The sequence below is a fragment of the Hevea brasiliensis genome, unplaced genomic scaffold (assembly GCF_030052815.1).
Source record: "Hevea brasiliensis isolate MT/VB/25A 57/8 unplaced genomic scaffold, ASM3005281v1 Scaf1, whole genome shotgun sequence".
Lineage (NCBI taxonomy): Eukaryota > Viridiplantae > Streptophyta > Magnoliopsida > Malpighiales > Euphorbiaceae > Hevea > Hevea brasiliensis.
In genome coordinates, this window is record NW_026614585.1 from 7,107,547 (window position 1) to 7,128,579 (window position 21,033).

Here is a 21,033-nt window from a genome sequence, read left to right on the forward strand (position 1 = left end):
TCATTCATTCATTCATTTTACAAGAGTTGCTGAAGGAGTACATAATCAACACTTGATCTTGAATTCCTCCCACTGGTCCCACCAATGCTCTTGACCTCCTTGAACTTCTTGCAATCCAATATTACATAGTAATCCTTGGCATACCAAGGCGAATTTACAAGAACTTAAATAAATGAAATTACAACCCAAAAATTATTAAAAACTTAATAATACATGCCCAAAATAAATTAAAATAAATTAATTAATTTACAATCCCAAAGAAACATAAAAGAAATAAATCCAATCACATTGGTCTTTTATAGTCCATGATCATCCATCATGCATATCACTATTTAACAATTAAATAAAACATACATACTTAAATTAAATTGAATATCTCATATTCAACTTAAAAATCCAGATTTGAATAAGATTCAAATAAATTTAAAAATTCATATTTGAATCTCATTCAAACAAATTTAAAAATTCAGATTTGAATCACATTCAAACAACTTCAAAAATTCATATTTGAATCACATTCAAACATTTTTTAAAAAATCAGATTTGAATCACATTCAAATATTTTTTAAAAAATCAGATCTGAATTTTATTGAATCAATTTTAAAAAAATTAGATTTAAATATGATTCAAACAACTTTAAAAATTCAGATTTGAATCACATTCAAACAACTTTTAAAATTCAGATTTGAATCACATTCAAACAATTTTTAAAATTCTGATTTGAATCATAATTTAATTGTGTGATTAAAACTACTAATTAAACACTTTAATTAGTCAAAGAATATGCCTTAGATCATACAACAATTGCAGAATTAAAAGCCAAACCTTGAACCACCCATGGAACCAATGTTGCCGCCACCAATGGTGGCTTCACCATGTGTGCCGCCACCCCTCTTGATCCAACCAGCAATGAATCAATCATCTCATGATCAAATCACACAATTAAATCATATAATCAACAATCTAAATGGCAAATATAGTGGCTCTGATACCAATTGAAGGAACGGAAGCGTGAAAAATACAAGATTATACCATTGAATTCAAAAAAATTTCGCCTAGGGTCACATGCACCATGCAAGATTTATTTTTATCTATTTGATTTCAATGATAAACAACATATTAAAACGCTTTTAATATGTTTTTGGATCTGTATTTGCCATTTAAGATTTTAAAATTAATCAGATTAATTTTAGAACCCTAGATTAAATCAAGAACGATTACACTAACCTCTTAATGCACTGCAGCGTGTCTGCGCCTTTGAGATTCGTCTTCAGGACACCAAATGTTGTCCCTCTAGCTTGTCCACACCAAGAACACCTATGACAGCCCTTGAACAGCCTCTAAAGCTTTTTCTATTAATTAGAAATTCAAGTTCTGCCTTTTAAGAGATTAGATATGTAAACAGGACACTAGAAACAATTTCTAGTGTTCTTAATTCAAGAGATTGATGGCTAATCTCTTTGAATTGATGAGAGATGAAGAGAAATAGCTGGAGAGGCTCAAAGTGGCGTGACAAATGAGAGGAGAGGCTGCTGGTTATTTTTCTTTTCATAACCACACTTAAATAGCTAGGTTAACACATTAAACCCTAGCCACATGTCACCTTTTGATTAGCTCTAGGTTTAAGTGACCCAATCACATTGTGCCAAGTGTCAAACCTATATTTAATCTTGATTTTAATCATCTTACATGATTAAAAAAACATTTGGCAAGCTTATGTGTAATCCCATATGTCACCATCTCATGGTGCCACGTGTCTGTAATGAAATGACCAAAATGCACCTGTGTCTTAATTTTGAGTTCTTAACCCAAAATAATTATTTTCTTCTTCTAATTAATTTATATCAAATATAAATTAATTAATTAATCTCTATTAATTAATTTCTCATTAATTAAATTCATATTTAAACACTTTAAATATAAATTTAACTTATATTATACATCCAATAATCTAGATTTGGTTTCAAGTTATGCTAGGGACTTTGCAATTTAATTGCAAACCAAACCTATTTAATTAATCAATTAAACTCTTTAATTAATTAATTAAATCATATTTAAATAGGTGATAACTTGTGTATGTGTGTGACTTACTAGGCTCATCACTAATTGGCAATGAGACATGATATCAACTCTTAATATCATCGAACTCTTTCTTACCATAAATGATTTCTCTAAATCATTTTATGAACCTCATAGACCATGGTTAACACCTAGCATAGCATGCCATGGCCACCCAATTAGTAATAAGATTTACCTTAAATGAACCTATAATCATATGTTACCATGCACTAGAATCTCTCTGTTACAAAATCCCAACTCAAGTGAGTCATGGTTTATGTCAAACTCCATTTGCTATGAATATTATGTTCTCTTTTAATTCCAGTTCTTGATTAAAAGATTTTTCTCATCAAACTCTTTTACGAATAAATCTATCTGTCTGGCCAGAACTTGAAACATCAAGAACAATTAAATGAACATAGGATTTTATCTCTATTTACTTAAAGGAACAGATTCCATCTTGATCAACACCTACCTCCATATATAACTAGCAGGAGCCAACACATGCCCATATACTCATACATAGTACAAGTATGAAAGCAGTATCAAACTCAAACTACCTATGTACAAGATAATCGTGCTATCTCAGTCTAAAGATTATATGCATCGATATGATTTATGACAAAACATTGACAAGAGTAAACTCCATGTGCTTGTCATAAGTGTCACTGGTTCGGCCTACTTATCATTTATAAGTGCCTATCATGTTTGTTATATGGCATGAGACTCACCATTCCATCTTATTTATATCTCATATAAATAACTTGGGAACAAACATGAATACAATCTTTCTGGATAAGTCATGTCCTTATTATGAAGTATCCTCGATTGTGAACCTATTTATGATACTTTGTTCTAGAAATATTGTCACTCATATTCTTAACAACTTAAGAATAATATTTCTAACAAAATATCAATGGACCTTTTCTATTACACATAAATATATTATGTAAACGGAAAAGTGGAAATGCCTTTTATTAATAAAATTATGTACAAGATACATACTAAATGATATGCTCTAGGGCATACTACTAACAGCTTCTACCTCTGAGAATCATCAAGCGTATGAGCTGAAGAAATATAACTTTGAACAACTAGCAGCGGCTACTGGTCATTTCTCCAACAACTTTCTACTTGGCGAGGGTTCTTTTGGTCAAGTCTACGAGGGAGAGCTAGATGGTAAAGTCGTAGCTATCAAAAAACTTAAAAGAACACTACAGGAACAGCATGAAAAGCCCCAAAAAAAATTTGGAGGAGATTGAGCTCCTTAGAAATGTAAGTCTTCCACATATTGTTAAGCTGGAAGGGTACTGCAATGAACAAGCTAATAAATTGCTTGTTTTAGAATATGTTCGCAATAAGTCCTTGAATTTTCATTTGCATGGTAAGTCCCTTTTCAAGCCTTCAAGTATTCATACATATCACTATCTGGGCATAGCTGTAAATATGGTATTACGATCTTATGATATATAAAAGGAAAGGAGCTTTTGGCGTGGGACAACAGAATGAAAATTGCAATCGGCTCTGCTAAAGGGATTCAATATCTACATGAAGGCTGTGAGTAATCAATAGTTTATCTGCTACTTGCTAGGCTATAATAATTAAATGTTAAGGCTTGATGTAATTTCATTTTTTTTTTTGGTGTTATTAATCAATTTCATGTTAAGGGAAATTCTTACCTAAAAATATAGATAGGTTTCACCATACATCTTGTGTTTTAGATTTATGGTAAATTGAATCTAGGCAAAAAAAATCCTCATGTTAAACTTTTCTAATCTCACATAATCCATGTGTATATGTTCAGGTGATCCTGAAATTATACACCAAGATATCAAGCCTGCGAATATACTCGTTGACAATGAATTCCAGCCAAAGGTATTTAGAATAGTTTGATTAAAAAAAATTAAAATTTTGGCATTTACATTCTAAGTTAAATGCTAAAAGTTTCTTTTTAAAAGGCATTGGAAAAACTATACATATCTGAACTCATTTAATTTTGGATGTAAGTTTACTTTATTGTATTTGATATTAAATTATGAGGCAAAATAAATCTCCTAATCTATTTACATAATTTTTGTTTATGTAGCAGATTTCTCCCTAGCCATATTTTTGCCGATTTCCGATGATATTACTCACATCAGTAGTAGTATGATGAAGGGAACTAACGTGTAAGACACAAAATTTCTTTCTTGTTATTAATTATATTTTACATTGCTATTAATTAGGATTTACTTTTTGAATAATTACAACATATGAAAATAAAACAACAACAAATTGAATAGCACCAATTTTTTGGGCTTCCCTAGCGAAGAATTTCATTTAAGAAAAAAAAATATTAACTATTTTTTTTGTTATATGCAGTTATGCAGATCCAGAGCATTCTCCTTTTCAAAAAGTTTATGAGAAGTCAGATATTTATTCTTTTGGTATTGTACTTTTGGAACTAATTATCAGGAAAAAAGTCTTCTGCGACAAATTTTAACATTATTGAATAGGTATGACAATTATTGTTAATAGATTACAATATTACTGCAATTTAATATTTTTATGTATAAACAAATAAATTATTGACTTTTTTTTTATTTAGTTTGACAATTAAAATATAATTTTTTTTATTTAATGAACGTAAACAAATAATATATTAAAAATATGAGTGAACTTATATGGTTTTCATAATTCAGATATGTAGTTCTACAGGCTTGAGTTTTGACCAATTATTTTAGTAGATAATTCTCAAAATTAAAATATATTTACAAATATGTGAGTTAACTCATAATTAGTAATATGTTAGAAAATTATCAAAGCTTAATTCTGATGGAAAAAAACTAACGAATATATATAATATTTAGGTAAGAACCCGAATTGAGTCAGCTTTGAGAAAGGGAAAATATGAAGATTTTGTTGATTCCAAATTAACAAGTTATCCAGCAGAAGAGATGAAATGTCTGATTTATTGTGCTATAGCTTCTATATTTAAACCTTCAAAGTTTCGTCCAAAAATGAAAAAGGTAAGAACTTAGCACACACATGCGTGTATATGTACACATATATATATATATATATATATATATATATATATATATATATATATATATATATATATATATATATATATATATATATATCAATGAAAAAAATTACACAGTTTGCATAACTTTTGTGACATTGCTACCTTATGCTTTGCAGATCATTGAAGTTCTTCAAGGGATTGGGAAGATAATAAATTCTTACACAGTATTAAAAAAAAGTTTCATTTCTTATAGAAATTCTGGCATGCTTTTTTTAGATTTTTTATTCATTTTATTTATAGAAAAATTAAATATTTGGTCACTGAATTTTTCACATTTATTTAGTTACAAATTTTCAATTGTAAAACTTTAATTTAATTCTACTGAACATTCGTCCAATTTAATTAAAATAAGTTAAAGTTTTAATTTTAACCAAATTAAAATAAATTGAAATTTATAATCAAATTAAAATTGAGTAGAAATTTTTTTATAGTTATTTTGTTTTTATTGATCATGTTTTGTACTTTAATATATATATATATATAGAGAGAGAGGATGAATTTTTTTAGGAATTCATTTATGGTGGGTTTTTAAGAAAAAAAAAAATATATTTTATTGAAAACAAAGTCACCGTGCTAAAAAAAATAATTTTAGAGTCTCCCACTTATAATTATGGAAGTATTTCTCTCGAGTGATCTATTGGACTTAATTTTTAATGAGCTTTTCCTTTAACAAGTTGTCCTTTATCTTACACCACAATCTCTAATTTATCCTTCTCTTCCTTTATCCAGATAACCCTAAGGCTAACGGATCTCATCATGAAGACCATCTCCAGCATATGGTGCAGAAGCCTCTTGTCACTTCGGAAGCTAATGATGGCATTAAGCCGAGGGAATACACCTACCAAGAACGTACAGCGTCAGCTAATGGTTCCTCCATCAACATTCGAGAAACTCCATCTAATGGCATTGAGAATTTGCAAGATTATCAACCGAGGGAAATTACTTATAAAGAACTAATTACAGCCACTGATGGTTTCTCCCTCGACAATTTTCTTGGTGAGCGTCGTTCTGGTCAAGTGTACAAGGGATGCCTAAGTGGTGAAGCGGTAACAGTTAAGAGATTTAAATATAAGCGTGGAGAGCAAGAAGATGAATTCGAGAAGATTAAGGCCATTAGTAGTAGTGTCCATCATGAAAATCTTGTTAACCTGATTGGATACTGCAATGAAGGAGCAAATAGACTGCTTGTTTATGAGTTTGTTCCCGAGGACAAAACCTATGGTTCTTATTTTCGAGGTATGCCCTTACCTTTGCCACATCTAGGACATTTTATTTGCAAGGCTTTGAGGGAACCGTATTCATTAACAAGACCATATCTAACCCAAAATCTTAAGACAAAACCACCTTTTAATCCAAAACCAATATTTAATGTATTAGGTTTTAGGATTCCACATTTTGCCCCTTAAATGTTCTATTCCATTTAATTTGGACTATTTACTTGATATTTACTTGATGTTACATCCACAATTTTGTTAGGATGACATCGCAAATAACAATATGTGGAGGTAAATATGCTATTATACATCTATTGTCTTATAAAGATGGAAAACATTGCAGGAGATGAATTTGTTCCATGGCATATCTCACTCAGAATCATGAATCGCAGGGCGACAATAGTGGATTATCTGTGGGAACGCTGTAAGTATTCCCTGCATTCTGAGTTTAGGCCTTGGCTACTAAGCCTCATTTCGTTTTCAGTTTTAAATTGTTGGTACATGCGTTTTCACATTTCATTTGTGATGTATTTTCAGATGAACCCTGGGATTTGTATGACGTCTTCAATAGAGATCGAATTTATATTGATGATAATATGAAAGTGAAGGTGATTATTACAAACTCCAGTGATCAATTATTGATAATCTTTTCTATATATTTGGGTATTGTATTTATATAATTTGCATTGAAAATATTCCTGAATTTGTATCTTGCATACTTATGCAGTTGATCTTAACAACATTTAACTGCACTTAATTTGTTCAATTGAGGTTCAGCTTATCATTCACTACATACATCCTTTCCTTTTATGATAAGAAAAAGAAACTCACCTCACTTTGGGTATGTTAGACATTGGTTTTTTTTTTTTTTAAATAAATATTAAGAGAAGCCTTTCTCATTTTTTAGATATTTGTTGGACAAGGAAAATGCTTTTTTAAATATATTAGTTAAAAATTTTAAAATTAAATTTAGTAAGTTTTACTTATAAAAATATCAAAATTTTAAAATATTTTTTTTATAATATTTCTTTAGAAAAGTGCTTTTTCGATGGTGGACCTCAGTGACAAATGAAGCTATTTTTTATATGTGTAATTTGCAATAGAATAATAACAAACGGAGAAAATTGATCATGATAGTGGAGCCAGGAAGTACTGTTAACATTAGAAGATGTTGAATGTATCATTAAATTTGGATTGGACTATTAAACTATTTTTATGTAAACTGACTTTTTTTTTATTTGGTGTTAAACTATACAATGCAATAAATTTACGTGAGTCATTTTTATCCAGTTTGCAGAGTATGGACGTGCCAATTTTCTCTCAAATTCTGCTCCTCGTGTCTCTACTGGGTAAAAATAAAAATTCTATTATGTTGCCTGAACTAAATTATATTGCAGCCATGTGGTGTATTTTTGGCATACTAGGAAAACTACCAAAAAGAAAATACATTTTACCATATTTGCCTTTAAAGAATATTTGTTTTCATATCTCACCACTTTTTCATCTCCCACTGCAGTTATATGCCTCCTGAATATTTCCGTAGTAGGAGATTCACTGCGAAGACCTATGCTTATTCTTTTGGTGTATTCGTTTTGGAGGAAATTACAGGGAAACAACATGATGATAACAGTTTCAATGGCAACTCTAACATAGTTCAATGGGTACATAACTCTTCCTCGATTAATTTAGTCTATATTTTGGAAATAAAATCTTTATTGCCTGGGAAAAATAATAAATGCTTTCCTCTATTAATTTTCAGGCGGTACCTCAGCTCCGAAAAGGTTTGTCCAGCGGCAACTATGATTTTATTGATAAAAGATTGCAGGGCTATAACAACAATGAAATGAAGCAAGTGATAGCTTGTGCTTTAGCTTGTTTAAATGATAATCCAGATGATTGACCACAAATGAATGAGGTAAGTTATTTTATATAGAGTTTAATTTTTATTTTAGGATAAAGTTTGGCAATTTTTATAATAATAATAATAAATTCGTATAATTAATTACATAAATAACTTTTTTTGAAAAACAAAATCATCCCTTATTTCCCCTTATAATTATCCTTGGAGGGGAGGGGTGACACCAATCACCCCCTTCCCGTGTTTACCAAAAGAGCGAAGGGGTGAACATATATATGCTGTATCAAACGCATTCTTAGTGTTAGAAGAAAGAATACAAGTAATGAAGGAAATTATTGTGTATTTATCTGTGTCTTATTTACAGAGATATTACATCTATTTATACATGAGAATATGAGCTAATTTAGACAAGAATAATAATTGCTGTAATTATGCTACACAAATCTCCTATAATCATGCTAATTACTGTAATTATGATACATAAATCTCTTATAATCATGATAATTGCTGTAATTATGCTACACAAATCTTCTATAATCATGTTAATTGCTGTAATTATGCTAACACCCCCCCTCAAACTCAAGGTGGTAGCACAGGTGCCAACTTGAGTTTGCTTAAGAGATCCTGAAAGAGAGCGGGAGGATGCGTTTTGGTGAATATATCAGTGGTTTGGCTGATAGAGAAGACAGGAATCAAACATATGGTGCAATGAGTAACATGATGACGTACAAAATGACAATCAATTTTGATGTATTTGGTACGCTCATGAAATACATCATTATGAGAAATCTGTATGGCACTTCTATTATCGCAATGAATCATTGTGGCAAAAGAATGAGTGACACCCAAATCAATTAATAACCACCGTAACCAAAATAATTCAGATGTAGCATCAGCAAGAGCACGATATTCAGATTCTGTGCTAGAACGTGCAACAACAGTTTGCTTTTTGCTATGCCAAGATATAAGAGAATTACCCAAGAAGAAACAATAACCAGCTATAGAGCGATGATATATCAGATCACCAGCCCAATCAGCATTAGAGTAGCCAGATAATACTAGGGAGGAGGTAGCAAAAAGTGAAAACCATGAAAAAGAGTGCCTGTGATATAACGAATGATTCGAAGTACTACAAAGAAATGAGTTGAGCAAGGAGCAGACATAAACTGGCTGACCAGATGAACAGCATATGAAATATCAGGTCGAGTAACTGTGAGATAAACAAGACTTCCGACAAGCTGTCGATATAAAGTAAGATCATCAAGAGGAGTGCCATCAAGAGGTGTAAGTTTGCAATTGAGCTCCAATGGGGTTGATACTGTTTTGCTATCAGTGATGCCTGCTCGAGAAAGTAAGTCAGATGCATACTTGGCTTGAGATAGATAATAGCCATCAGAATTTTGAGAAACTTCAAGACCCAAAAAATAGCTGAGAGAACCCAAGTCTTTCATTTCAAAATGCTGATTGAGATAATGTTGTAAATCTGAAATACCAGATGAATCATCTCCTGTTATTATCATATCATCAACATAAAGCAACAGAAGAACAATACCACTATTAGTTCGATGAGTGAATAATGCAGAATCATATGGACTAGAGAGAAAACCAAGTTGAGCAAGAGTGGAACTAAATTTGGCAAACCAGGCCCTGGGAGCTTGTTTTAATCCATATAAGGCTCGCTGAAGTTTGCAAATCTTATGAGGAGAATGATAACCAGGAGGAGGATGCATATAAACCTCTTCTGTTAAATCACCATGAAAAAAAGCATTTTTGACATCCATTTGGAAAAGTTTCCATTTACGAACTGCAGCAATAGCTAAGAGACTGCGAATAGATGTTAATCGGGCCACTGGAGCAAAAGTTTCTTCATAGTCGATACCATACTCTTTAGTGTACCCTTTGGCTACTAAGTGAGCTTTGTAGCGTTCAATAGTTCCATCAGAACGGGTCTTGATTTTGTAAATCCATTTGCAACCAATAGGGGTCTTGTTTGGTGGAAGATAAACCAAATCCAAAGTATGAGTTTTCTCTAAAGCACGAAGTTCGCTACCATAACTTCATCGCCAAAGAGGGTCGATTTGCCTCACGATAAGAACGATACTCATGAAGGGTTGCAATAGTAGAGTAACAGTGAAAATCAGAAAGATAATGAGGAGTTTCTCTTACACGGGTAGAACGACGAAGAGTAGTGCTAGACAGAGATGCAGGCGTAGGTACTAGATCAACAACTGGTGCAGATTCAACAGGGGCAGGTGTAGTTGGGCTAATATTGAGCACATCACAATCACCTGGATTAGGACTTGAAAACAGCTCTTTGGAGGAGTTAGTGAAAAATATAGAGTCTGTATTGATAGAGTGATGAAATTTGGAAAGAGAAGAGAACATAGTATTGTCCCAAAAGGTGACATGACGAGAGATGCGTAACTTATTAGAAACAGGATCCCAACAATGATACCCTTGGTGTTCAATGCCATAACCAAGAAACAACATAGACGAGCACGGGGTTCTAATTTGGTATGTTCATGAAGTTGTAAAAGAACAAAAGAAACACATCCAAAAGGTTTAAGGATGGAATAGTCAGGACGTTGTCCAAACAACTTTTCAAAAGGAGATAAATTATGAAGAACCAAGGTAGGAAGACGGTTAATAATATAAACAGCATGAAGAGCTGCTTCTCCCCAAAATTTTTCTAGACATGAGGCAGAAAGAAGAAGAGTACGTACAGAATCAACAATATGGCGATGCTTGCGTTCGGCTCACCCATTTTGTTGAGAGGTGTGAGGATAAGAACGTTGAACAACGGTTCCTTATTGACTAAGAAACTGAAGTAAAGAAGAATCTCGATATTCCATGGCATTGTCTGTTCAGAGAATTTAATGTCACAAGAGAACTGAGTTTTAATTATTTTTGCAAATGTGATGTAAATTTTTGATAACTCAGATCGATGTTTCAAAAAATATATCCAAGTAAACCGAGAATAATCATCAATAAATATTACAAAATAACAAAAACCATTTATTGAAGAAATAGGAGAAGGACCCCAAATGTCAGAATGAATTAAACCAAAAGGAGTGTCTGAAGTAGTATTATTATGAGAAAAAGATAATGCAGGTTGTTTTGCAAGCTGATAATTTAAATAATTAAATGACTCAAACTTAGTAGATCCTAATAATCCATGAGAAATTAAAGGTTGAATTTTACTGGTAGAAGCATGACCAAGACGAAGATGCTATTGGTGAATGAAGGAATTAGGGATTGTAGCTGTAGACACAAATTTTTGAGGAAGATGTAAAGATGCAAGCTCAAATAATCGACCCACTCTGTGACCCTCCTCAAGAATCTGTCCTGTTTGTGGATCCTGTACCTGGACACCATGAGGAGAAAAAATAACATTTAGTTCTTTTTCACACAACTGACCAACAGAAATAAGATTGAGTGCCAAATTAAGGATATTATATGTGTCAAGGAGATGAAGATTTGAGGTAGACACATGACCAGTATGTGTGATGTTCATTTTAGTACCATTTGCAGTATGGATTGGTGGTAAGGAAGATACAGGTTTTGCAGAAGACAAGAATTTAAGATTAGTGGTTATATGATTACAACATGCATAGTAAAAAAATCAATAAGAATTACCCAGAGTGGCAGACATGGCAGCAAGAGAATTAGAAGAGATAACCTGTTTGAATAGTGCCTCAAGATCACTCATGGTGATGGCAGTAGAACCCTCAGTAGCAGCAACAATAGTGACAGAGGAAGATTAAGGCTTTGAGACATTCTTGAATTTAGAATGCCCTCCTTTTGGTCTTGGAGGGCGTGTGGGACAATGTTCAAGAATATGACTGTAACCATGACAATATCTGCATTCTATAGTAGGACAAAATACAAAAGCATGACTAATTTGATTACAATGCTTACAAAGTTGATTGCCAGATTTCTGATGTAAGGATTGAGTAGTTGCAAGAGCAGTTTCAAATTGAGGAGTTTTATCCAAACTGAGACGAGTCTCTTCAAAAATAATCTCTCGAATAGCAGTATCCAATGATGGGAGTGGATTTCGATGTAGCAGGGACGCTCGAACGGCCTCATATTCTGATTAAAGAGCCATTAGAACTTGAATGAGATGAAGATGATCTTCACTGATTTTGGCTTGAGATATTTGATTCCAAATGGGTTGGACCTGGGCAAGAAAATCATTCACAGATTGACCTGCTTCTTGTTTCAAATTATGAAGAGTAGTCCACAACTGATAATAGTGGGCAAGTCCAGTGGTCTGATATCGATTAGCCAAAAAATTCCAGATTTCTTTTGCAGAGTCATAATTAGCAAATTCGATGTGGATGGACAAGATAGAGGTATTGCGAAACCAGGTGATGATCTGATGATTTTTACTATCCTAATCCTCGAGACGGTCAGCAAATTTTGCATCAGTTTTATCGTTCTCTCTTGTCGGCATAGTGATATCTCCGATAACAATACGCCAAAGCTTGTGACCTATCAAAAAACTTTTCATTCCTTGAACCCAAAGATTATAGTTGGAACCAGTCAGAACTGTTGCAATAGGTTATGAAATATCAAATTTCTCCATTGATAATAAGATGAGGAGGAAAAAAAAATTGGTATAATAACAGGAATGAAAGAATGAACCAGAACAGGTTGTAGAGAGAGAAGAGAGACCCCAGAAACTAGAAATAAAAGCTTTACGGCTCTGATACCATGTTAGAAGAAAGAATATAAGTAATGAATGAAATGATTGTATATTTATCTGTGTATTATTTACAAAGATATTACATTTATTTATATATGAGAATATAAGCTAATTTAGACAAGAATAATAATTGCTGTAATTATGCTACACAAATCTCCTATAATCATGTTAATTGCTGTAATTATACTACACAAATCTCCTATAATTATGCTAATTGCTGTAATTATGCCAACACTTAGTGTATAGTTTTACTTAATATTCTGACAAAGCACAATCTTTTTCATTCGTTTATGTGCAAAACAGATAGTTGAAACTTTAGAAGGAAATATTCAAGTTGTAGAAAGATATATTTCTCTAGAAGATCTATGGAAAAGGGAACAAAAGCTAAGCCGTCGACAGTAAATCATCATATTCTACAGGAAGCCGACAACTGTTAAGGTCATTTCAGCCTCGCCCAAGCGTGCGATTTGGCAGGATAAGCCTTGCCTTAAGCAAGTTGAGCCAAGCCTAAGGACAAAGTCTGCCTAGTCCTACGAAAATTTTCACTTACTGGTATTAATTTGGCCTCCAACATATAATTTGAGTTGCTTTTTATTAAATTCAAAATTTTATATGTATAGTTGTCGCAATCAATGCTTTTAATTATTTTTTTATATGATTTGAGGTAAAAAATTTTTAAATATTTTTCAAAAGCATCAGTGACTGTTTCTGGAATAGAAGATTCAAGGCACTCTCAAATTGCATGTACTGATATGAGGCGCACCAGAATGGGAAAGGTAACTAATAACTTGGCGTCTTAATTTTTAAGCAGATTCTTAGGTCACTTCCAGACAACAAGACAAGCCAGCACTATGACAATTGGATTCAGATCAACATCACAATTTTAGAGGGCGTGGTCCTGATTTGGTTGAAGAGAATGCTTGGTACTGTATTCCTGCAAATAGTATCTATTATGAAAATTTTTGTTCTTTGGCAAACCATTCCTTAGTGCTATATTATGGTTTCCTTGGAAAGTGCAAACCAGTTGAGGAAATCAAGTTAGTAAATTTGCATACCTCACTTTGATTTCTTCAAGGATGTTATTTATGCAGTCCCTTCTTTTCTACTGACCGCAGAATGAAAGATTTTGAAGTGAGGAAGGCAGCAGACAGGGAGAAAAGTGATAATAACTCTGTACTGTCGAAATGCTCTTCTGCTAGGAGGCAACGAAATTGGTCTTTCTATTGATAAATAAGTGTTGTTTTCAATTATGCATTGTGCATATGTAATTATTGATTTTTCTATTAATGAAATTAACTATTGTACATAATTATGATTTTATATTTTATTTCAAATGCTTATCTTATCGCATAAATATGATTTCTTTAAAATATTCCAGATGCTTATTGTGTTGTCATATCAATATTCTCAACACTTATTGTCGGTGACTTAACCAGAATTTTAGTTTAGGGAGGCCTAATTAAAACACATGATTTGTTAATAAATTACTTACTTAGGTATTGATCGAAGGAATTGGTTAATTAATGATAATAATCATTTCATAATTATAAAATAAAATTTATATAAAATTACTATTGAGCTCACTTAAAACTTTTAAAACTTTCAATGTCTCATATTCACCAAAATTTAATATAAGAATAAAAAAAATAAAAAAATTATGGTTAAATTCTTAAAATTTTTTAAAATTTCAGGGGCCAATGCCCCTTTGACCCACTCCTGGCTCCGTCCCTACTTATTGTGACGTCACTCAATATTTTTAATGCAAAAGTTTGTCGTATTTTAAATTCTTCTATGGCAATTAAATCTTGGTCAATAAATCTGTCCCAACGCTTTTCACTTCATCGTGTCTCAAAGCTATGACACATTGGTTGCTGTAGGAAATTAATCATGGCCTAACCATATTAATCATGCATGGAAAATTCTCGCAAGCATTTAGTGTCTATACATCTAACTAATAAAAAGTTAATAAACTGTTTTTTTAAATAAATTCTACCATGATTTTATATAGTATAATATATATAGATCGGTTGAATGTATATACCTAAATAAGTAAGGTTCACCCATCATGCATATATACACCTCATAACTAATCTTATATCACAAATTTATATTTAACACATATTGATTACAAATTAAATATACTTTTAACAGCCTAAATGTACCTTAGAAGCATGATAAAGAACAATTTCTTCAATGGCCAGCCAAATATCACAGCAATAATGAGCACCAACTTCTGGTCTTTTTGTTATATATTTCCCCTCTTTTAATTATTTTTTTAATCCAAGAGAAATACCCTATCTCGCTCTTCTAATCCTACACGTTGAAGGACTCCTAGCACAAGATGGTATTGTAGTTTCTCTCAAAGAGAAACTTGCCGGCAAGTTTGCGGGCATGGGCACTCGTTCATGTGGTGGACTAAGTCCATCTCGCGTGGACTGGTTCCTTCAGTTGCGTTATCAAATATTTCTTAACAGCAAGAAATTTTGGGGGCTTGCCAAATAGTTCCTTCAGCTATTGCTGCGGGATAAAAATTAACATGAAATAATCATTTTATAATATAATAGTGAGCAAAACATTATTTTCGCATGAACAATTCAGATATCCATCAATACAAAAATCAAAAGCGAATAAATAAAATTCCGTTTATAGTTTCAAGAACTGTTTGTTCTTAGAAAAATCATCCTAAGAAAATATATACAGCCAGCAGGAGCTCTAATTCCTGCATAGCCAATTTTTTTTTTTGTAAGTAAAATAATTTTTATTAAATATTCCAAAAAATACTTAAACATATATCATCCATCTGTGTCGGATCAATAAATCCGACCGTTCCTGCATAACCACTGAAAGGAACTAGTAAAAGTTGGCTGTCGTCTTCAAGAACAATTAATTCAAAATAGTTCAATATTTTTTATATGCTGCAAAACTTTCCAATTCACAAAATTGAAGAACAGATCCCTCAATATCATTTGTGAAACTGATGAATGGATTCCTGAGTTTCCCAGTGACTTGCCTTTGAAATTGTTTGTAACCAGCTTTTGGAATGCGTAATTCTCACCTACTGTGGTAGCACTAACAGCGGCATTAATTGGAATTAATCAAAGCATGCAATGGCATCTCGAGGAATTGTACAGCATCTGATGCTGTTGTTTTATATATTCAGCATTAATTAGTGGTAATCTAATTTCATAACCCCATCTCTGCTAGTGAGAGACCAATTAACACTCCATTGATGGGCATTGGATGAACATAAATCATTAAATTTTTTGTAATTATGTGTAATTATGTGTAGTTTGGCTAAGGAGAGTAGAAAAGTGCAATGGGAGTGGCGTAGTGGTGTTGCTTTTTGGCACGATGGATTGTCCATAGTAGTGCGCCAGGCCAATGTTTTATGTGATGGCAACGTTGGAATAGGCGGAAGGACAACGCTCAGTTCCACCAATAATCATTTTGTTTTTATGCCGCTCGGAATATATCTCTATTTAGTGGGAACATCCCTCTCTGTAGAGGGAAAGTCCATCTGTTTATATCTGTTTCTTCCTTCGTTTAATTAGCCTCGTTGAAAACATTCTCTAATTTTTTCACAGATAAATTATTTGGTTTAAGTTTTTCCTGAACTTTAATTTAATAAAAATTTTGCTTATTAAAAAGATATTTAGTTTAAGAAAAAAATAAACTTTTTTTTAAATGATTCTTAAAGAAAGAAAATTGATTTTTAAACTTTAATAAAATCACTAAAAAGAAAGAAATTTTTAATGAATATTGACTATTGCCGGTTATTAATTGTCTTTTTTTCTTATATTAAAGAATAAAAGTTGAGAAAAATTAAAAAAAAAATCATTTGATTTCACATTTTGATACTCGAGAGATTGTGGTTTGATTTTTTCAATTTGATATCCTATATTTTCTTTCTATATAAAATATGGTTTAAATCGTTAATTAATATTAAGTGATGCCGACGGAGCGAACACTTGGTGACTGTTTGCCATGTGCCGATATGTCAACGTCACATCCGCCATGCATTGCCAAATCAATACTACATGTTTAGCATGTCAGTATCATTTAACAGTAACTAATAGTTTGGACTATATTTGCTAATAAAAGAAAAAAAAAGTTATCAAATTGATAAAAATTAAACAACAATCCCTAATGTGTTAAATCTTGAAATTACAGAGTTTTTTTTTTTTTTTTACTTTTCTCTAAATAATATGAACATATTAAAAAAATTTTTAATAAATTTCAAATGTTGAAATTGATTTTTAACTGGTTGCCAATTTTACAAATAAATAATAAAAAAAAATTATTTTAAAAAAATTATTTTATATATTTTTTAACCTCATTTTACGTGTCATTGGTGAGGTAGCAATGAGAATGGTAAAATATTTTCAAATATCTAATTTGATTGAATCCTGTGTCCGGATAGTATATAATTGTATTTAAAAAATAATGCATGTATTAACTAGGTTTGAGTCATATTTGAGTTTTATATAAATAATTAATTAAATATAAATATGTTTTCAAAATAATATTTATAAATTTTCAAGTTTAAAGGTATATCTCTCTACATATTCACGGTAGTAACTTACTATTACTCAATCCATCAAGGCTTAAGTAAAAAAAAATTAATAAAAATTTATTTCAAATCCACTTCAATTTAAATGGATACTTTTTATTATTAAAAAAAATTTAAATGCCATTATCTCAATCTTTGTTTTAGGGTTTTAAGGAAAAAAAAAAAAACGCCCTCAAACTTAAGGTTTTACCCAGATTAAAAGGGTGCTATCATACTAAACTTGCAGGTGCTGACTTAGCCTTAAATGGAACAGAATGACATCACATTTTGTCCTTTTGCCCTTGGTTTGCAGGCAAATAGTCATGTTAAATACTTGTACAAGCTAAAGAAATTTAGAGACTTTATCCTAAATCCTTGACTTCGAAATGAACTGCCGAAGGCTTCCACTTTCACGTTAAAGATTCAAGGCTTGAATGAAGGAGGCTTCCTAATCTTAGTAGCCTGCTCAAAGCCATAAGCGATCTCTATTAGTTTTGGTTCTGTACCCTTTAATCCTCCAAAGCAGATGCCAAAGGGTACCCCCTTAGTGTCATACCCAGCAGGGACAGTGATTCCTGGATGTCCTCTGAATGCAAGAAGAGTTGAGGCATATGAGTTCATTCCAAAATCATAAGGAGTCACTAGTGCATGTAGTTTATGCTTCCTCACCAATTCCTCAAAACCATTTCTTGAAATTCTGTTCAAATTTGCCACTGCTATCTTTAGTAGTTTGTCAGCTCCCCTCAAGGATTCAGCAGCTTCAAACGTGTCTTGACCATATTCCTTGGTCTTTTCCTGCACAGTCATTGAAAAAAAATCAACCAAATTCTGTAATCTACCAAGGAATGCACATTGAAATAAAATCAAATCGCCTACTTACCAAGTTGGAGAATTTCTTGTTGAAGGCAATGAGGTCTGCTAAGGTTCGCACTGTGGATTTCACCAGTTGTTTTAGGTATGCATTAATCGCTGGCTTGAACTCGGCCAGATATGCATTACATTCACCACTTCCAGTGAAATTTATGATGTCATCGATGTTGGAAATTTCCAAATCATCTACCGGAATTGCTCCTTTTTCCCTTTTTTTTTTCACAGAAATGTTTCATCAAGTTATGCTTATAAAAAATTAAACCAATTCTCTAGTGGATTATTTAAACTAGAACTATGAAAGTCTCATTCTATTACCTTAGTGTGTCAAGGTGGTGCTTAAAAGCTCGAGTTTTAACAGATCCCTCGTCATTACAGAACTTGAAGAAAGGATTCCTGACTATCCCTAATCGCTTCCCTATAAGGCCATCAGGCTCAAGGAATTGCTTGTAGCCCTCGCGTGGAATGAACTTGGCTGCACCTCTAGTCGCATTATCATAATAATCAAAGCCTACAATAGCATCAAGGACATAAACAGCATCTCTCACTGTTCGGCACAGTGGCCTGCTCCATCCAACATGTGACAATTCCTTTGTCAATAATAATCACAGAATAAAATTCTCAATTCACCAAATCATTTATGTGCATATTCATGTCCAAAAAGACTAAATATTCAACCATCATCTCAGAATAAATTCGAATTTCTTTATGGAGAGAAGTAAAATCAGTAAGAACATACAGAAAACTAAAACAAAATGAATACAGAAAAGTACAACGAAGCTAATTTCCATTATAGATGGATAGTCTGTGTAGCTGCAGAGTTCATGAATGGAGAGTTCAGCAGAGGAATTATTGGTTCAGAGAAGTTCTTTTCTCAAGCAATTCTTATAAACACATCAAAATTGACTTAGAAACTGAAAAAATCTTGGAAAGTAAGTGGAAAATGTTCTACAAACCAAATAACTGTTTGTTAACACCAGTATCACCTGCCCAACTGAATCCTGTCTAGGGGAGATTGGGACGACTCCAGCTCTACTAGTGAGACCAACGGTTGGTTTGATACCCACAATGGAGTTAGCACTGGATGGACATAAGATGGAGCCATCAGTCTCAGTCCCCAGGGACACTGCTACCATTTGCTGCTACTGATATTCCTGATCCGCTACTTGACCAACATGTCCCTGCTGATAGAACATAAGGATTCTGCAACCACTCAAACATAATCCCCTTATTTATCTATTACGCAATTGAAACCACTTGACTAGTTAATAGGAATACAAGGACCTTATGGTGGGCTTACCCTTCCTTGACCTTTTCTTCCACAGAAACCACGAGGTAAAAATTTCGATCTAAAAGCAGCCCATTCTGTCATGCTAGCCTTCCCTAATATGATGGTTCCAGCTTTCCTCAACCTCAACACCACACCTGCATCTCGGGGAACGACTGAACCAAGCAGCGCAAACGAGCCAGCAGTGGTGTTGAGCTTATCTTTGGTAGCGATGTTATCTTTGAGGAGGATAGGAATGCCATGTAAACTATGCAAAGAACCTGAAGCCTTAGCCTTGCACTTTTGGTCAGCCTTATCAGCTAGGTAGAGAGAATCAGGGTTCACTTCTATGACCCCTCGAAGGACAGGATTGAGCTTGCGGATTTCTTTGAGGTAGAACTGAACGAGTTGTCTGGAGGTTAGATGTTTCCGCTTAAATGCCAGTTGAAGATCATCAATAGTTGCTTCTTTTATTGAGAACGCGATAGTTATCTTGGTTAAGAACATAATAATATGGATGAAAGAACTAAAAGAAGTGGTGAATTGGTAGGCATAGCTCTGCACTGCTCAAATGAAGAGTAAAATCATTTAGCTTAATTATTAGCTCTGGATATGGTAGGGAGGGGATGAAAAATGATGCAGCTTAATAAAAACATAATCATTGTCTGTCTTTCTCTTTTTGATGTAGGACATTATTATATAGTTGTTGAGTAATTATTACCCACATTTGGTATATAGTTATTTACACCGGTCACTAAAAATTGTCATTCCAAAAATAAAATATTAACGGATTCATGCCTGGTACATAGACCTGCAAGCCTTGAACCAAATTGAGATTGGTTCAAGTCAAATTTGGAATCCACTCAAGTTAATGATTTCAGGGTCCAAACCTGATCAAATCAATTATGGAAGAATCTGTTTTGACTTCTTTTCTAAACTCTATATCGAAATCAAATTAAATTAGTGATTCAAACCATTTTTGGTTCAATAATTAGATTCTTTTTTTTTTTAAGAAAAAAAGTAAGACATATATGTAAAGGACGCCAAATAATCAAATTATTTTTGAATCCAAGCTTAAACCGCTAAAAATAGAATCGAAATTTTCGATTAAATCAAACTAGGCCGATGACCAAGCTTACTGGTACATGTTTACACTCAAAATTTCATATCGCAATGTATGTATAACAAAAAAATGGAACAAGAGATTAAAAAAATCTTGTATTGATGTGGCCCAACCGCAAGTGCACGGGTCACATAAGTAGTATAAAAAAAGATATCGTTCCCACGGAGAGTTACGTTAGTGATTCAATTGTTGATGTAAAATTAACAAATTATAGTTAAATTTAAACTAAAAAGGTAATAGAAGGAAGAGAATGGAATTTTAAGAGTATAATTGCAATTTCAACTAAGAAATAACCTAATGGGAATCCAAATATGTTTAT

The 21,033-nt window shown here is 32.6% G+C and overlaps 2 protein-coding genes and 1 pseudogene across 4 annotated transcripts in view; 2 read left to right on the plus strand and 1 right to left on the minus strand.

Moving 5' to 3' along the window:
- Window positions 1-21,033, plus strand: part of LOC110631480 (proline-rich receptor-like protein kinase PERK8) — a 122,374-nt gene that overhangs the window by 7,206 nt on the left and 94,135 nt on the right. The gene's annotated exons all lie outside the window — the stretch shown is intronic.
- LOC131176346 (proline-rich receptor-like protein kinase PERK1) lies at window positions 2,857-13,423 on the plus strand. 3 transcript variants are annotated; one of them, XM_058141427.1, is made up of 14 exons: window positions 2,857-3,442; window positions 3,535-3,615; window positions 3,863-3,933; window positions 4,148-4,226; window positions 4,420-4,553; window positions 4,908-5,066; window positions 5,245-5,292; window positions 5,858-6,364; window positions 6,686-6,766; window positions 6,880-6,950; window positions 7,633-7,691; window positions 7,859-8,003; window positions 8,102-8,257; window positions 13,212-13,423. In XM_058141427.1, the coding sequence occupies exons 8-13, from the start codon at window positions 5,905-5,907 to the stop codon at window positions 8,240-8,242; spliced, it is 957 nt and encodes a 318-aa protein (XP_057997410.1). In that variant the 5' UTR covers window positions 2,857-3,442; window positions 3,535-3,615; window positions 3,863-3,933; window positions 4,148-4,226; window positions 4,420-4,553; window positions 4,908-5,066; window positions 5,245-5,292; window positions 5,858-5,904; the 3' UTR covers window positions 8,243-8,257; window positions 13,212-13,423. The 3 variants fall into 3 exon arrangements, with proteins under 3 accessions (XP_057997410.1, XP_057997411.1, XP_057997412.1); XM_058141428.1 differs by lacking the exons at window positions 4,908-5,066; window positions 5,245-5,292; XM_058141429.1 differs by lacking the exons at window positions 2,857-3,442; window positions 3,535-3,615; window positions 3,863-3,933; window positions 4,148-4,226 and having other exon boundaries at window positions 4,267-4,553.
- Window positions 17,776-20,145, minus strand: LOC131176345 (probable amidase At4g34880; annotated as a pseudogene).

Excerpts from the sequence above, each read along its gene's own strand:
- LOC131176346 (XM_058141427.1), top strand. The coding sequence starts at position 5,905 with ATGGTGCAGAAGCCTCTTGTCACTTCGGAAGCTAATGATGGCATTAAG. Across the intron at positions 6,951-7,632 it reads ATGATAATATGAAAGTGAAG|TTTGCAGAGTATGGACGTGC; the intron begins GTGATTATTACA and ends ATTTTTATCCAG. Across the intron at positions 7,692-7,858 it reads GCTCCTCGTGTCTCTACTGG|TTATATGCCTCCTGAATATT; the intron begins GTAAAAATAAAA and ends CTCCCACTGCAG.